Below are 14,161 nucleotides of genomic sequence, written 5' to 3'. Positions count from 1 at the left end.
AGTGCCAGCAGCTCTGATGCAAAAGACCCACCCCACAGCTTGCTTTCTTTTTGATTTGGATGCAAAAACACAAAGAATTTTTTTAAAGGAAAATGTGAGTTAAGAGGAAAAGTTTCCAAAACTTTCTGGGGGTGGTCACAGAGCCAGGTGCAGACAAGCCTGGGGACCCACACCTGAGCCCAAGCATAGGGACTCCGTATCCCGGGTACCTGCGGACAGACCAAAGAATGACGAAGGACACAGAGGCGGCCCATCAGGCCACACGGGCGGCGGCCGTGCCCGCCAGCTCTGTCTGGAACTGGGACAGCAGCCTGCCATCGGGGCAGAGGTCGGGGCAGAGCGCCGCCCCAGGTCAGCTCCTTGCACGGTCTTGATGCCTCTGACCCAGCACTGTGGGGGCGCAGCAGTAGACACGGGCTCCACAGCCACCACTGCAGGGGCCGCACAGGGTTCGGTACTTTCTGGTCTTCCATGTTGGAAAGATAAAGCCCTGCGCGCCATCGACTGCCCTTCCCCCCACCGCAGCGTGCACCCTGACCGCCAGGCTCAGGGCCAGCCAAGAAGCTATGTGCCCGACTGCCCGCTGAGTTGGGAGCCGTGCACCGCAGTCCCTGCAGGTCCCCAGGCTGGCAGCCCTCAGTCCTCCTCCGAGAGCTGGAGGTCTTGCAACTCGTCCTCCGGCCCCTGGGCCAGCCGCCGCAGCTCCCGGAGGCCCAGGCCCGCCTGTGTGTCCAAGCCTCCATCTGCAGGGAGAGACCAAGGCTACATAAATCCCACTTTATCAGGGAGAAGCCAGCTTTGTAGATTACTCATCACTAATTAATCACAGCCCTAATTAATTTACTGTGCCACTGTTACTGGCGGCCAGAACCAGCGGGAACGGAGCAGCTGGCCGGGTATCCCCAAGGAGGGTGTGGGCCCAGCTTAGAGCTGCCCTCCCAGCTGGCTGCCCTGCCTACCCGCCCCGCCACACCCCTGACACCCTCGGGCTTCCGAACAGGCAGGCTCAACAGGCCACGCACCACCCCTCACGCCCAGGAACCACGTACCTTTTGAATTGCCGGCGGCTTCTTGGCTGCTACAGCTGCCCTCCTCCTCTTCCTCCTCCTCCTCCTCCTCCTCCTCCTCCTCTTCTTCCTCCTCCTCCTCCTCCTCCTCCACCCTCTGCCGAGCTCCTGGGGACACAGGCATCCCTGGGGTCCGAGAAGTAAAGCCCATGGGAGGGGGCCCACCCGCAGGTGCTCACTGGGGGCCGTTAGGGGAGGAGGCTGGGCCAGGCTCACAGCCCCACACCCACCCACCTTTCACTCAGGCCCCTTTGGGCAGGTAGAGAGGATTCCCAAGTGCCCAGAGTGAGAGCAAGGAACAAGGTCTGGCAGCACGTGTTCCAGTGCCAGGAAGCCCTCCCCAAAAGCAGAGCGGTAGAAGGGCCCCAGTGGACAGGAGCGGTCAGGTGGAAGCCAGCACCCTCTTCTGGGTCCATGAGGCAGCTCAGAAAGCCTTCCAGGCCCACCGTCCCCTTCCCCACAAGGAGCTCAGGCCCCTACCTGTCTCTGAGAAGTCCATGGCACTGTCTTCCCCATCACTGTCCAGGTCAAAGAGACCCTTAAATTCCACTCGGTCTTCATTCTTCCTGTCTCCCACCTTCCGCCGCTTTATCTCTGGCAAGTTCAGATCTTCCAGCTGGCAGGACCCAGAGCCAGAGCAGGAGGCGAGGGTCATCGTCAGGACGCTCAGAGAGCCCACCCCAGCCCAGTCCCCAACCTGCCCTGCTTCAGCCCCAGGAACCCCCTACACCCCAAGGCTTAACCCTAGCCATAGCTAGGCCACAGCATGCGGCACACGGCAGGAATCCGGACCGCGGCTCCTGTCTCCCCGCCTGATCCCAGTGTCCTGTTCCCTCCCCCAGTCCCCCTCAAGCTTTGCCTCCCAACCGGTCCCCCACGCAAAGACTCTGTCTGGCCACTTTTTTCTAGCCAACTCTTGGTCCACATCACGGGACAGGACTCCAGGACAGCCATCCCGCCAGGCAGGAGAGGAGACCCTAACCACACGCTGGCCACAAGGTGCCATCAAAGGTTCAGTCACACCCACGGGCTGGAGGCCCAGCTGCAGCCCCTCACCTTTCTGCCTCCAAATCTTCAACCATCCATCTCAGAAATGACAGCAGACCCACAGTGACCGCACAGGACAGACAGTCACAGGCATGCCCCTCAGCATGAAGCTGTCCGCTCGAGTCCCACCATCCCACACCCACTGGCCAGGCCCAGACTCAGAGGCATCACCCCTCCTGTGGCTCCCTGCCTCCACTTCTGGTGCCAAGGTCAGTCCAGCCACTCACTCCCCCAGAATCCCCAGCTGGTTTGGTCTCCAGCCACCTCCTCCTGCAGGTCATGAGAGAAGCAGCCCCCCACCATTACCCAGCTCTGCAGGACAGTTGCCCCCTCAGAGCTGCCCCAGAACAGGCTGCGGCTGGAACACAGGCCCCCACCCATCCTGCCGACGTCGTCCCTGGGACTGTCCCCTCCCACAAGCCCCCTTCCCCACTCTGGTGTCACAGCCAAGGAGCTGGATCCGGTATCAGAGCAACCCAGGCGGCCACGCCCACATCCCCTCCTTGACCCCCAGAAACGTCCCCTGCAGACACACCCGCTCTTTGCCACTGATCTCCAGCTGGATCTCTCGCTCCCTCAGCTTCCGCCACTGGCTGTAGTACTTGGTGAGAGGGGTCCCCTCCTCTCGGGTCTGCTTCTCCCAGGCATCCTGCGGGGAGAGGTTCGGGATCAGCCCCACCCCGGGCAAACCTCCAAAGCCCAGCCCGGCCCTGACCGGCGCCCTCAGACAGTGCCGCCCGCCCAACTGACCACTGCGTGCTGGTCAGCCACGGCGAAGGGGGCCCCCTGGCGGCGGCTGCAGATGTACTCCGCATTCTCCTGCACCTTCTCCAGCAACTGGCGCAGCTGCCGGCAGTAGTTGGCCACCTTGCACTCCCGGAGGAAGGACTTCAGCTGCGGAAGGAAGAGGGGCTCAGACAAGGTCCAGACACAGACCTGCTCTGCACCCCACAATCCGTCTGGGCCTCACGTGACCAGAGGGAGGAGACGGGACAGCAGGGAACGTGGGTTCATGTGTCGCACAGCTCTGGCTATGGGGAGCCCTAGTGCACACACACGGGGAGGGGACCCAAGTCCACACACCAGATTTGGGGTGGGGGGGTGCTGCATGATCTCTGGTGCCTGGGCCTGTGGGGCTGGAGAGCAGACGGCCCATCCCACAGGCCAGGCAAAGGCACGGCAGCAGCAGTGGGGCAGCACGGGGCTACCCTCCAGGTCGGACCACCCCCAGCCGGTCTCTGTAAATAAAGTCGAACCGGTGCGCGTCCAACCTACTCACTCATGCGTTTCTGTGGGTTCTTGGAACAACGACTGGAAAACCTGAGCAGCTGTGAGAGAGCCCGTGACTGTGAAGTCTAGAACACTTCCCATCAGATTCTACCAGCAGAGTCTGCAAAGCCCTGTTCCACACTGGGACCCCTGGGACCTGGAGCCCAGAATTAAAGGCTCGAAGACACAGCCAGCCCTGTGTCTGGATGCGTCTCCGGCCAGCGCGGCTCTGGGGAGAGCAGCCCAGCCCAACTCGCCGAACAGGCCTCCGGCTGTGCGGGTTGCTTCTGCCCACCAGCACCAGACAGGGACAGGCAGTGCCACCTGGTCCTTTCCATGAGAGGCACCTGCCTCTGTGAGATGGAAAACATCTGGCCTGAAGGCAGGTGGACCTTCGACAGAGGCTAGGCTTGGCTCCTGGCCCTGTGTGGCTGTGACAAGGATGCCTCCCTCTGTTCGCTCCGTGAATGGGGAGCCGAGCCCATCAAGCAGCTCTGTCTGCTACACGGGGGCAGGCCGTCGAGGGGTCTGGGAAGGGAAGGTGGACCCAGACGGTGGGTACACACCTGCAGGATGGCGGGCAGCGCCAGCTCAGGGAACGCGATGCTGTGGGCCTGGCCGTGCAGGTACTCCAGGATGAGGTCATACAGCTGCTCCACCAGGCCGTCCTGGGCAGCAGGGAAGAAAGCAGGTCGGGGCTGGGGAGACGGGAGCTCCGCGCTCTTCCAGAGCAGTCCGATGTGTCCACTCCGTCTGCAGGGTGGAAACTGGAGGACGGGCCCCCACAGCCTCCCAGACGCCACGCTCACACGCGCACACGCTCGCACGCGCACACGCTCGCACTCAGTGTGGCTGAGGCCAAGAACACCATTCCCTCCCATCCCAAGAGACCCAGGAAGGTCCACACGAACTCCACACTCAGCTGACCCCTGCCACCCTACACACTGACCTCAGTGCCCTATGCCATCTGGCTGGGACCCCCACCCAAGGCATCTCTCCACGCCCCTCCAAGGAGGCCAGCCTCACCCGATACGCCTTCTCCTGCAGGTTGACTTTGGACAGCTTCAGGATCACGGTGAAGTTGATGGGCTTGGAGCTCATGCGCCCTGGCCTCCTGTTAAAGTCCACCTGCTGGAAAACCTGTCCCAAGGCCACATCAGCCCGGCCTGCTCTGCCGCATGCCCCACTGTGTCACACTCCACCCATATCCTGGGTTACAGACCCAATGTGGAAGCAGGGACGGGCAGCCACATGCAGTGCCAGCCCTGCGGGCCCCCACACCGCCTGCCATGCAGCACTCGGGCCTCCGAGGCCATCACTTTATCCCCGACTGGGGCTCTGGCTGAAGGGAACGGGACCAGGAGCGCACACATGCTATCGACTCCTTCCTAAAACTAGGCCAAGCAGCTGTAAAAATCAACATCTAGAGACCAAAGAACCTGCACACAGCCACGGCCACCGCAAGGTTCTCCCCCTGACCGCACCCCCAAGGCCTTGGGCCAACCCCAGGGCTGCATCCCCAGGAGCATCTCCGATGAAGGTCCGGAGCGCCACCACTCCTCCATCCTCCACAGAGACCGCCGGCTGCGTCCATCGCTCTCTGCGTCTTGGAGAAGCCCACCCTGGGTCCAAACGCGGAAGGCTGCAGGGGGCCCTGGGGCAGCAGAGTGGAAGTCGTGCCTGCCCCCCGCACAGCCCGTGCACAGAGGTGATCCAGGATGCTGTCCTGAAGGGCGTGGGTGGCCAACACAGAAGATGCCACGGAGCCGGGGGGAAGGTTCCCAGCCGAGCTCAACGCAAGCCCAGGTGAAAAGCACCCACAGCTGTGGCAGTAACAGCGTCTCCCAAGGGGGGACACCGGCACTCTCGAACCTGGCTCAGCCCGAGGTGGTGTGGGGACAGGGCGGGGGGCTGCTCTCGATACCCCTTCCCACCCACCCGGGAAGGGCAGGGCAGAAACTGCCTCCTGACGTGTTTTCTCTGGAAAGGAGAGGCCTGGGTGTGAAGGGACGTGCCCTGCAGAGTGGCTGGGGCAGGGGTCAGTCCGTACAAGAGCTGTGAGAAGAAGAAATCCGAGTAGGAACCCTCAGGGGCTCCCTTCTCTCTTCTACTTGGTAAGGAGACACAGAACACAGCCCTGGGAGCACAGCACACCACCCTGAGACACTAACCTGGCCCATCTCGCGGTGGGGGACACTCGGGCCTCTCTAACAGGGAGACGTGAAGTCCTAAGCGTACAGTGGGTCCAGGCCTAGCCCTAGCGGGCTTCTGGGCTTTAGTCAGACCACCTTTCGGTACCTGAGCTACATGTGCGTGCAGGCATGCAAGGACACACACACGTGTGCACACACAGATGTGTGCGTCCACACGAACGGACCCAGGAGCGCGCAGGAGAAGAAACGCAGCTTTGGAATCAGACCAAGGCTTCTGGCCCAGCTCTCCTGCTCACTGTACTGGACCGGACAGACTCAAGCGTGTCCTAAAACCAGCACCGTCAGGCCAGCCCTGCAGAGCAGCCGTCCGTGTCCTCACGGCCAGGGCCCCTACCAGCACACGACACAGGCTCCGCACAGAGCGATGCCTTCCCAGAACCTGCTCTACAAATGGGAAAACCAGCACTCTGGAAGAGACAGTCCAGAGACAGCAAGAGGTGCTTCCAGAGACAGCCCGGAGGCACCAGACAACCCCGTCCCCGCCCCCGCCCCGTCCCCGGTGGCGGCCCCCTCTCACCTCCAGTATGAAGGGCAGCACTGGGATGAAGGTGCCGGTGCTCCCCGAGAGCCCCGTCAGAGCGCGCACACAGTGCATGCGCAGGGGGTAGAAGCGGGCGGTGGGGACCAGCCTGGGAGCATGGGAAAGCAGGGGTGAGCAGAGGCCTGAGCCTCAGAGACCCCCCAAACCAGCCTCCCCCTTCTGGCCTGGCTGCCCATGACGCATTCCCACCCATGGGGATCTAACCTCACATCTGGCGGGGTGGGTGGGCACACCTGCCCCTCTGACTCCTCCACACAGAACACGGCAGGACAAAAGGCCCCCGACTGACATTCTGGTCTCAAGGACCTGCCTCCTCACTCGGTTGTCGGGTGAGAGAACACCCCACATGACTTCTCACTTAGCGTCTTTTTCTTTTTTCTTTTTTCAGATTTTATTTATTTATTTGACAAAGAGAGATCACAAGCAGGCAGAGAGGGGGAAGCAGGCTCCCCGCCAAGCAGAGAGCCCGATGCGGGGCTCAATCCCAGGGCCCTGAGACCACGACCTGAGCCGAAGGCAGAGGCTTAACCCACTGAGCCACCCAGGCGCCCCCAGACTTAGTTTCATTTTAATGCAGGCCTGCGCCCCGCTTGGACGGCTCCCCCTTCAGGGGCTCCGGGGCGACCCCTCCTGGCCAACAACGGCAACCACCTGGCCTCCTGCAGCTCCTCCAGGATCCGCCCTGGATACTGACCACAACTCAAGAGTCACAACCACACAGCCCAGCTCTGTCCAAAAACCAAATTCCCTCCAAGGGTACTTAGCCTTTTCTACCCAGCATCACCTAGAACGCACCAGTCGGGGACACTGGGCCACAGACCACACCACCACCAACACCCCCGTACTTCCTCAGGCGCTGCCCAGTAACAGACCCAGGGTCCAGGGATGGCCCAGACCCTCCCAGAGCAGCAGCTCCTCCTGGCCGTCCAGGATGCCTCCCCTGTAGCGAGCCCGATCCCCGCAGCAGCCCACGGAAAGCTGCCTCCCTCCGACGTCAGGGCCACCGCCCCCAGCGGAACTCACTTGATGCAGCCGATCACCACCTGGGTTAGGGGGTAGACCAAGGGCCGGAGGGCCTCCCGGGGGCAGAGGGTGCTGAGTGCGCGGCACCACAGGCACAGGCAGTGCACAAACTGCCAGTTGTACACAGACTGGTACGTCTCCTGCACACAGAGCGAGGGCCGTCTCCAGCTCAGCGCGGGGCTCCTGGCAAGGCCCTGCTCTTCCTCACCCACCAGGGGCACGGGATCTCGGCCCCCCTGCCCCGTGCCGCTGCCTATGCCCGAAGCCCCCACCAGCAAAGGCCCTGATCCCAAACACATGCTGGGCCGTCTCCTGGAAGCCAGGAGCCCTCAGGCCCTCAGCTGGGTCAGGCTGGGCCATCCCCCGCCCCGCAGGCACACCCACACACCTTCTTGCGGGTGGTCATGGCATTGCGCAGGTGGATGGCAAGCTGGCGGATGTAGAGGAAGGCGTGCTGGTAGGCGACACCAGTGTCCAGGGCAAGCAGCTCGGTCAGAGTCCGCTGCATGAAGCCGATGAGCGGAAGGGTGCTGGGAGAGGTGAACTTGCAGTTCCTCACGTACGTGATATACATGTGCTGCCAGGAAAGACCCCAGCTGGAACCACCTGAGCTCCCAGGGCCCTAGGTACCCACCGCCCAGCTCCAAGCCACTACCAGACACCTGGGCCTTTCTCCCAGAGCTGCTGCCTTGGCGGGAGCCACAGTCTGGTCATGTCTGCTGCATGTCTCCCCCTACACGCAGCCTGCCCCTTGGGCCCCCTACTGCTGCTCAGCCTCCACACCGTACAGCCACCAATCTCAAACAAAGTCTGCAGTGCCGAGAGGAGGGACCCTACAGGTGGGGGAGAGTGCCAAGGGGAGTGCAGCATGAGCCACTGAGAAGAGGCAGGACGCCGTGGAGGGACTGGGAAGCAGGGAGGCAGAAGAGCCCCAGCTATGTGCCAGGCCTACACAGGGCTTTCTAGAGGGGCTCCACGTGGGACAGGCCATCCCCGCTTGAGGCCAAGCAGCACGGTCCCCGGCCTCTCCACAAGAGGCAGAAGCCCTGGGCCCGCACTACCTTGAGAACAGGACTCAGGAAGACATCCTTCTTATGCCGGCAGACCCTGACGAGGACCAGGAAGGCCAGGACACGCAACGTCTCCTCACCTGTGCTCCACAGCACCACCATCCTCTGCAGAAGGCAAGATGTCACTGCCTGCCCCAGCCTCCCCAAGCCAAAGAGCCCCGTGGCCACTGCTGGGAGACGGCCCTTCCCAGAGCATCTCAGAAGAGAACCACTCAGAACTCAACCTGGGGGTAACAAAAACGTAACCCTAACCCGTGAAGGCAGTACCAGGGAGCACGTGAGAAAGCAAGAGTAGATCTTGCTTCGCTTCTCATCAGAAACGTCAGAAAGCCACCCCCTTATGGGACTGGTTTTGCAGCCCCAGGAGCAAAGAGCGGACGGAGACAGAACCCAAGCGGGGGCAGGGTGGGGACGGGCACACGAGAGGGGCACTCTGGAAGGGCAGCGACACACACCCCCACCACCCTGGCTGACCTTGAGCAGCAGGCGGCACTGCTTGGGGAAGGTCAAGTAGTAGGGCACGGAGTTGCTGACATGCTGTAGCACGGCCGCTGCCACTGTCGCCTCGGCCACGCAGGCCACCAGCTGGGGAAGCGGGAGACGCCGTGAGGCCCCCAGCCCACGCCCATCTGGGAAACAAGGAAGGACTGGCCCCGTGGAGCACAGCAGGCCCTCTCCCCTCTGGAACCACACCTGTATAACTGAGCTCAGGTAAACCTTGATGTCCAGCCGGAGCTTGCCCCACAGTGGGCTGCCAGACGGGTGCAGCACCCTACAGAGAGACCAAACCCACAGCCGTCTGAGTGAACCCCCACAATTGCACTTTCTCCCCAAACCCACCCCCCTTCCCGGTGACGGCTCTCCCCATGCGGCGGCCCCCTTCACGCAAGAGTCCATACCTGGCCAGTGCCAGCCCCACCCCACCTGTCTGTCAGCTTCCCTGCCCCCTTCCCCCAGGGCCACCTCCACAAAGCTGCGCCGTCCTGGTCACGAGTCTCACCCTGGCAACTTCCAGCAGACCCAGATACCCCTGTCTCCAGGTCCGCCACCGCCCCAAGCCTCCCTTTCAGAAGGTCACGCAGGACCCTTCCCTGGAGCCTTCTTCCTGGTGTCTGGGGATAGTCTGACCCTTCAGGCCCTCACTACCTCCTAGGCACGTGGCTGCACGGCCCTCCCAGGCCAGTGGGCCTCCCCTTTTGCCAAAGGTCTGCGGCTGTTCTCTCTCACTGAAGACTTTTCACAGCCTCGCCTCCTCAGTCTCCTCTAACACGGGACTTAAGGTTCCGAAACTCAGCTGTGAAAGGCACCGACCTATGTGGGCACAGACCCCTCCCCAACCACACAGCGAAGGCGTGGAAAAGACACTCATTTAAAGAAAGAAAGATCAAAAAAGAGAGAATCCCGACCTAGAAAACCAGCGGCGCGAAGCCAAGCACGCACTCTGGGCCCCTAAAAACTTCTGGGTAGAGGATGTGCTTTCTTAGACAGAAAAAAGAAAGGAGAGCAGAGCCACCCAACTGGCCCCGCGTGCCCAGCCTCTCCCAGGAACACTGCAACGGGCCTGGCTCTATGTTCATTCAACATCCCTCAGTCCTGGTTGGGTCTAGAGAGGACCCCTAGATCACAAGGCCTCTGCCTTCCCCAGTGCAGGGACCTGACCACACCTCCCTACCTCCCCCTTCCCTTCACCTGCGGCTGTCCTCTGGGACTTTTCCAAACAGCAGCTTCTGGAGACAGCCAAAGAGATCGCGAATGCAGAAGGTGACCAGGGCATTGAACACTACAACGAGGGGACCACAGATGCCATTCACAGTACAGAAGGCGGAACAGGGGGCCGGGATCCCGCATCCCCTCGTCCAGCTCACCAGCACTGTCTGTGACCTGGAATCTGCTGGTCTCGGCACCTTCCTGGTCTCCTTGGGTGGTGGCCACAGCAGCTCGGAACGCCTGCACGACTTCGTGGAACAGCTTTGGAGTAAGGTGATGCTAAAGGGGTTAAGAGGACCCAAAATGTCGGGGGGGTGGGGTCAGCCGTGTCAGACAGAGCATGAGGCAACCAGAGAAACCTGCTCTGAAAGAGAAAGGTGCCCCTGCCCACACTCTGAGACGTGGAGCAGCAGCTGTTATGGAGACACACGCAGGGAACAGAGAGAGGAGTCCAAAACGATCCTGGAAGGGAAGCGAGCCTGGCTCAGGGTCAGAGGGAGAGGGGAGAGGCTGAGGGTCCGAGATCTGGGTGGCAATCTGTGACAGGTGGTTTCCAGAACTCTCCCTCTGCCCTTTCCTTTCCCCGCAGAAACCAATGCAAACGCCTTGAAGGGCTCTGGCTCCAGTGACCGACAAAGGCACAGAGTGTGTCCTGCCCGCAGTGGCCTTCAGCACCGGGGAGCACCTGAGAGGGAAGCTGAGGGGCAGAAAGCAGAAGCGCCCCCAGGATCTCTGACCGAAGGACAGAGCGCGATCCTGGAGCCTCTCAGCGTAAGGAGATGTGCTAAGGAGGACTCCAGGGCCAGTGCTCGGAGAAGGCCTCCCCCCCACCCTCCCGACTGCACAGATCCGAGTCACTGCAACGAGGCCAGGGCAGACTCCTCTTAAAGCAGGTGGCGGGGGTGTCCAACGGCCCTCCCCATGCCGCGCCTCACCTTCGCCGCCTGCTTCCATCCGTCCACCATGGCGAGGGTCACAGGAGCAGAATCCCGCTTCTTCCCCTTCAGTCCGCGGGGGGTCCCACCCTCCCCCGCATCTTCCTCCTCGCTGGCTTCCTGTACCAGACAGAGGGCCAGGCTAGAGCAGGGGGCAGGGGCCCTAAGTGTGCCCCTGCCCCCACCCGTCGGGCCTAGGCCCTCACTTCCAGCGTGTCCGGCAGGGAGTGGAACTGGCCCTCTTCGTCCTCCGCGCTGTCTGAGTCACTGAAGTCCAGCAGGCTCTGGTCGTTCTCCTGCAGGAACTTGTAGAACTCGGGGTCTCTGTCCTTCAGCCGAGAGAGCTGGTCCTTATGCTCAGATGCTCGACCTTTATGCCGGCTAAGGAGGTGGGGGTCATCAGGCACAACGGACCGGCGCAGCCCACAGGGGTGGGGGCAGAGGCCTCTTGGCCTCCACACTGGAAGCTTGCCAGCCTCCACAGAGAAGCTACGGGGCCCAGACGGCTCCCTCCACCAGGGCTGCGGACAGCCAACGCAGGGCAGTTTCCAGGGTCGCACCCTCAGCAGATGCCCTCGCCCCTAAACTCTGGACGCACACGTCCGACAGCCTCTCTGTACGCGCTCCAACACCTGCACGTCCCACCCAACGCCGACCCCGCACCCGAGATTCTCCCGGACTTCTCTGCCCACCCTCTGCTCCACCTCCCGCATCAGTGACCCGACCTCCGCAGGCTCTCAGTGAGAGACGCCCCTCTCCCTAGCCAGCACCGACCCTTCCCCAGGGCCACCTTCCACTCTCCCGGTCACCCGTCCTTCGTAAGGCTTGCCCCCACCTCGGCAGCTCCGCCGCTCCGAATCCCTGAAACACCACAGCGTCCTTCCCCGGGCTGGTGGCCTCCTCCCTCGGGTCTCTGTCCACTGACCCGCTGCCCAAGGGTCCTTCTGCACCACCAGCAACAGGGGCCGCGCCCCTCCTCCCTAGCTCTCTAACCCCGGCTTCCTGGCCCTCGGCCCCACTTCGTTTTCTGGCCTAACCCCGCCCCGCTTCCCCCGGGCTGCCGAACCTCTTCCAGGCCGGAAAGGGACCCTTTCGGGACGCACCAGAGAGCGCCCAAAATACGGGCCGTCGGGCGCTGGGGGCTCCGTCGGTGAAGCGTCTGCCCTGGGCTCAGGCCACGGCCCCAGCGCCCTGGGATCGAGTCCCGCCCGGGCTCCCCGCTCCCTCCCGCCGCCTGTCTCCGGGCCAAGCGGGGACTGACGGGTCTCCAAGAGGGTGAGGCCCGAGCACACAGGGGAGTGGAAGGAGGCTCGTCACGGCAAGCGCTGCAGGAACGAACGAGCGCGGGGGCTGGCGCGGGGTCGCGGTCCCCGGTCCCCACCCGCGCGACGGGCCCGGACAGGGAGAGGGTTTGGCCTCACGCACGACCCGCGGGGGACGCTCCCCTCACCTGGACGAGGGGCTCCCGGCCGGCCCATCCCGTCTCCGGTCGGCTCCACGCACCGCCCGCGTCCCGGCTCCCGCGGCTCCCGCGGCTCCTTCGGACTCGGACTCGGACTCGGACTCGGACTCGGACTCGGACTCCGACTCGGACTCGAAGCCCGAAGCCAAGAACTCGTCCACTGTCAGCTCCGCCAGGCGCCTGCGGGTGGCGGCCGCCGGGTCAGGCCTCCCCGCCGGCCGGGTCAGGCCTCCCCGCCGGCCCGGCCCGCCCAGCCTAGCCGCGCCGGGGACACGGAGACGCTCCGGGAGGCACCGGAGGACCCAGTCGGCCCTCGGACCCCCAACTCACCGCTTGCCGGCCCGCGCCGCCGCCGCCGCCATCGCCGCCCGCCCGCAGCGTGCGCCCCACTTCCGGCCCCAGAATGCCGTCCGGCAGCCGCACTTCCTCCGGGCCGGCCCCGCCCTCGGCCCCGCCCCGCCGCGCCCCACCGGTGGCTCTGAGTTTCTCCAACGGAGGCTCCGGTGGCATCCAGGCGGGAGGGCAAGTTCACATCCTCGGCGCTCCGGGCTCCCAGGATGGCCGGACGGACGGACGCTAACGGCGCAGGCCGGACTCAGTCACGGCTCCCGCACACATCGCTGAGTGTCGGGCTGTCGATCTCGAAAGTCGGGCAGGACTGCACGGGATGGAACGCTGGCCGGCTGCTCACACATCACCTGCCCCAGGGAAGACGAGGCCCAGGACCTGGGGCATCCTCTCCCCTGCTGCCCACAGCCTCCCCAGAGCTCCAGAAAGCACGTGCCTGGAAGGGGGTCAATGCACAGGCGCCGGACGAAATGCGCCCCGGGGAAGACACTTGACAGACAAGACTCCTATGCAAAGAGCTCTCAGGAATCAATAATAAAGAGACCAGCTTCGCAGGAAAAGCAGGCTACTAGCCGCGTAGGTGGGCAATTCGCCGGGAAAAAATGACGCTCTGATGACCAGGCCAGTCTCGCCTGCATCGAATGAGGGTCAGAATGATGAGAGTCGCTTCTGCTTCACTGGACAGGCCACGGCGGGGGTGGGGGGCAGTGGACAGATCCCGGAGCTGTTACTGAAGCCCGTTTGGCCAAATCGAACGGGAAGTACTGCGCCTGATACTTGGGTCCTCCGAGTCTTCCGCCGGGAATTTGCCTAAGTCCACAGTGTGGGCTGGGCGGGAGCGGCCACTCTTCCCTGCCCCGCCTGTGGGAAGGCGGGTCCAGAAGCCCAGAGTCCGGAAGGCTGCTTTGCAGAAGGGGCGGGAGAACCACACGGTGCCCTCCTATCCCCGCCCCCTAAAGGGCCAGAGTGTGTGGGCCTGGAACGCCCGATCCCGCGGGCTTCTAGGGAGCAGGCGTGACTCCTGGCAGATGCCCCGGGCCCTGCGCCCCCGCCCCCCCCCCACCCCCGCCGCTGGCGCCCAGTCCCTGGCCTGGTACTTGAAGGGGTTCACGGAGCGAACCCAGCGAAGGCCGGCCGGGCAAACTGGCCTGCCTGGGGTCACAACGGGGGCAGGCAGAACGGTGCCACAGGCCCCAAGGGCAGCAGGGCCGTCCAGGGTGCTTACGGGGACGGGGCTTCTTAAAGGAACTGGCGGGGATGGACGGTCGGGGTGGCTTCTCCGACGTAGGCGGCGGGCGGGGCCGCGGGGGCTTCCCGGAGGAGAGAGCGGGCGGGGCGCCCGGACGCGGACTGGGAGGATTGCCGCGCTGCGTTCCGTCCGCGAAGACGCGGGCAGCGCGGGAGGCGGGGCGGGCGGCGCCGAGAAACAGCGGCTGCGGGAGGGCGGGCGGCGGGAGCGAGGGACGCGGAGCCGGCCGC

General features: G+C 63.8%; 1 protein-coding gene across 2 annotated transcripts; it reads right to left on the bottom strand.

The window, feature by feature from the left end:
• Positions 1-77: 77 nt before the first annotated feature.
• NOC2L (NOC2 like nucleolar associated transcriptional repressor) lies at positions 78-12,818 on the bottom strand. 2 transcript variants are annotated; one of them, XM_032360705.1, is made up of 20 exons: positions 12,665-12,818; positions 12,323-12,514; positions 11,079-11,253; positions 10,873-10,992; positions 10,096-10,216; positions 9,920-10,010; positions 8,924-9,002; positions 8,705-8,815; positions 8,222-8,335; positions 7,549-7,737; positions 7,161-7,300; positions 6,114-6,225; positions 4,410-4,523; positions 3,950-4,051; positions 2,865-3,008; positions 2,650-2,763; positions 1,548-1,683; positions 1,126-1,193; positions 1,050-1,095; positions 78-743 (listed from the first exon to the last, which is right to left on the bottom strand). In XM_032360705.1, exons 1-20 carry the CDS (start codon positions 12,694-12,696, stop codon positions 637-639), a joined length of 2,307 nt encoding a protein of 768 aa, XP_032216596.1. In that variant the 5' UTR covers positions 12,697-12,818; the 3' UTR covers positions 78-636. The 2 variants fall into 2 exon arrangements, with proteins under 2 accessions (XP_032216596.1, XP_032216595.1); XM_032360704.1 differs by having other exon boundaries at positions 1,050-1,193.
• Between the last annotated feature and the right edge of the window lie 1,343 nt (positions 12,819-14,161).

This window comes from Mustela erminea, chromosome 10 (assembly GCF_009829155.1).
Source record: "Mustela erminea isolate mMusErm1 chromosome 10, mMusErm1.Pri, whole genome shotgun sequence".
NCBI lineage: Eukaryota > Metazoa > Chordata > Mammalia > Carnivora > Mustelidae > Mustela > Mustela erminea.
This window is presented reverse-complemented; position numbering and strand designations above follow the sequence as displayed.

What these genes read in the sequence shown, in the direction of transcription:
- NOC2L (XM_032360704.1), bottom strand. Translation starts at nt 12,696, where the DNA reads ATGGCGGCGGCGGCGGCGCGGGCCGGCAAGCG. An exon ending in CCATGACCACCCGCAAGAAG is followed by an intron (nt 7,301 to 7,548) that starts GTGTGTGGGTGT and finishes CTCTGTGTGCAG; the next exon opens with GAGACGTACCAGTCTGTGTA. An exon ending in GTGGTGATCGGCTGCATCAA is followed by an intron (nt 6,226 to 7,160) that starts GTGAGTTCCGCT and finishes CCATGCTCCCAG; the next exon opens with GCTGGTCCCCACCGCCCGCT.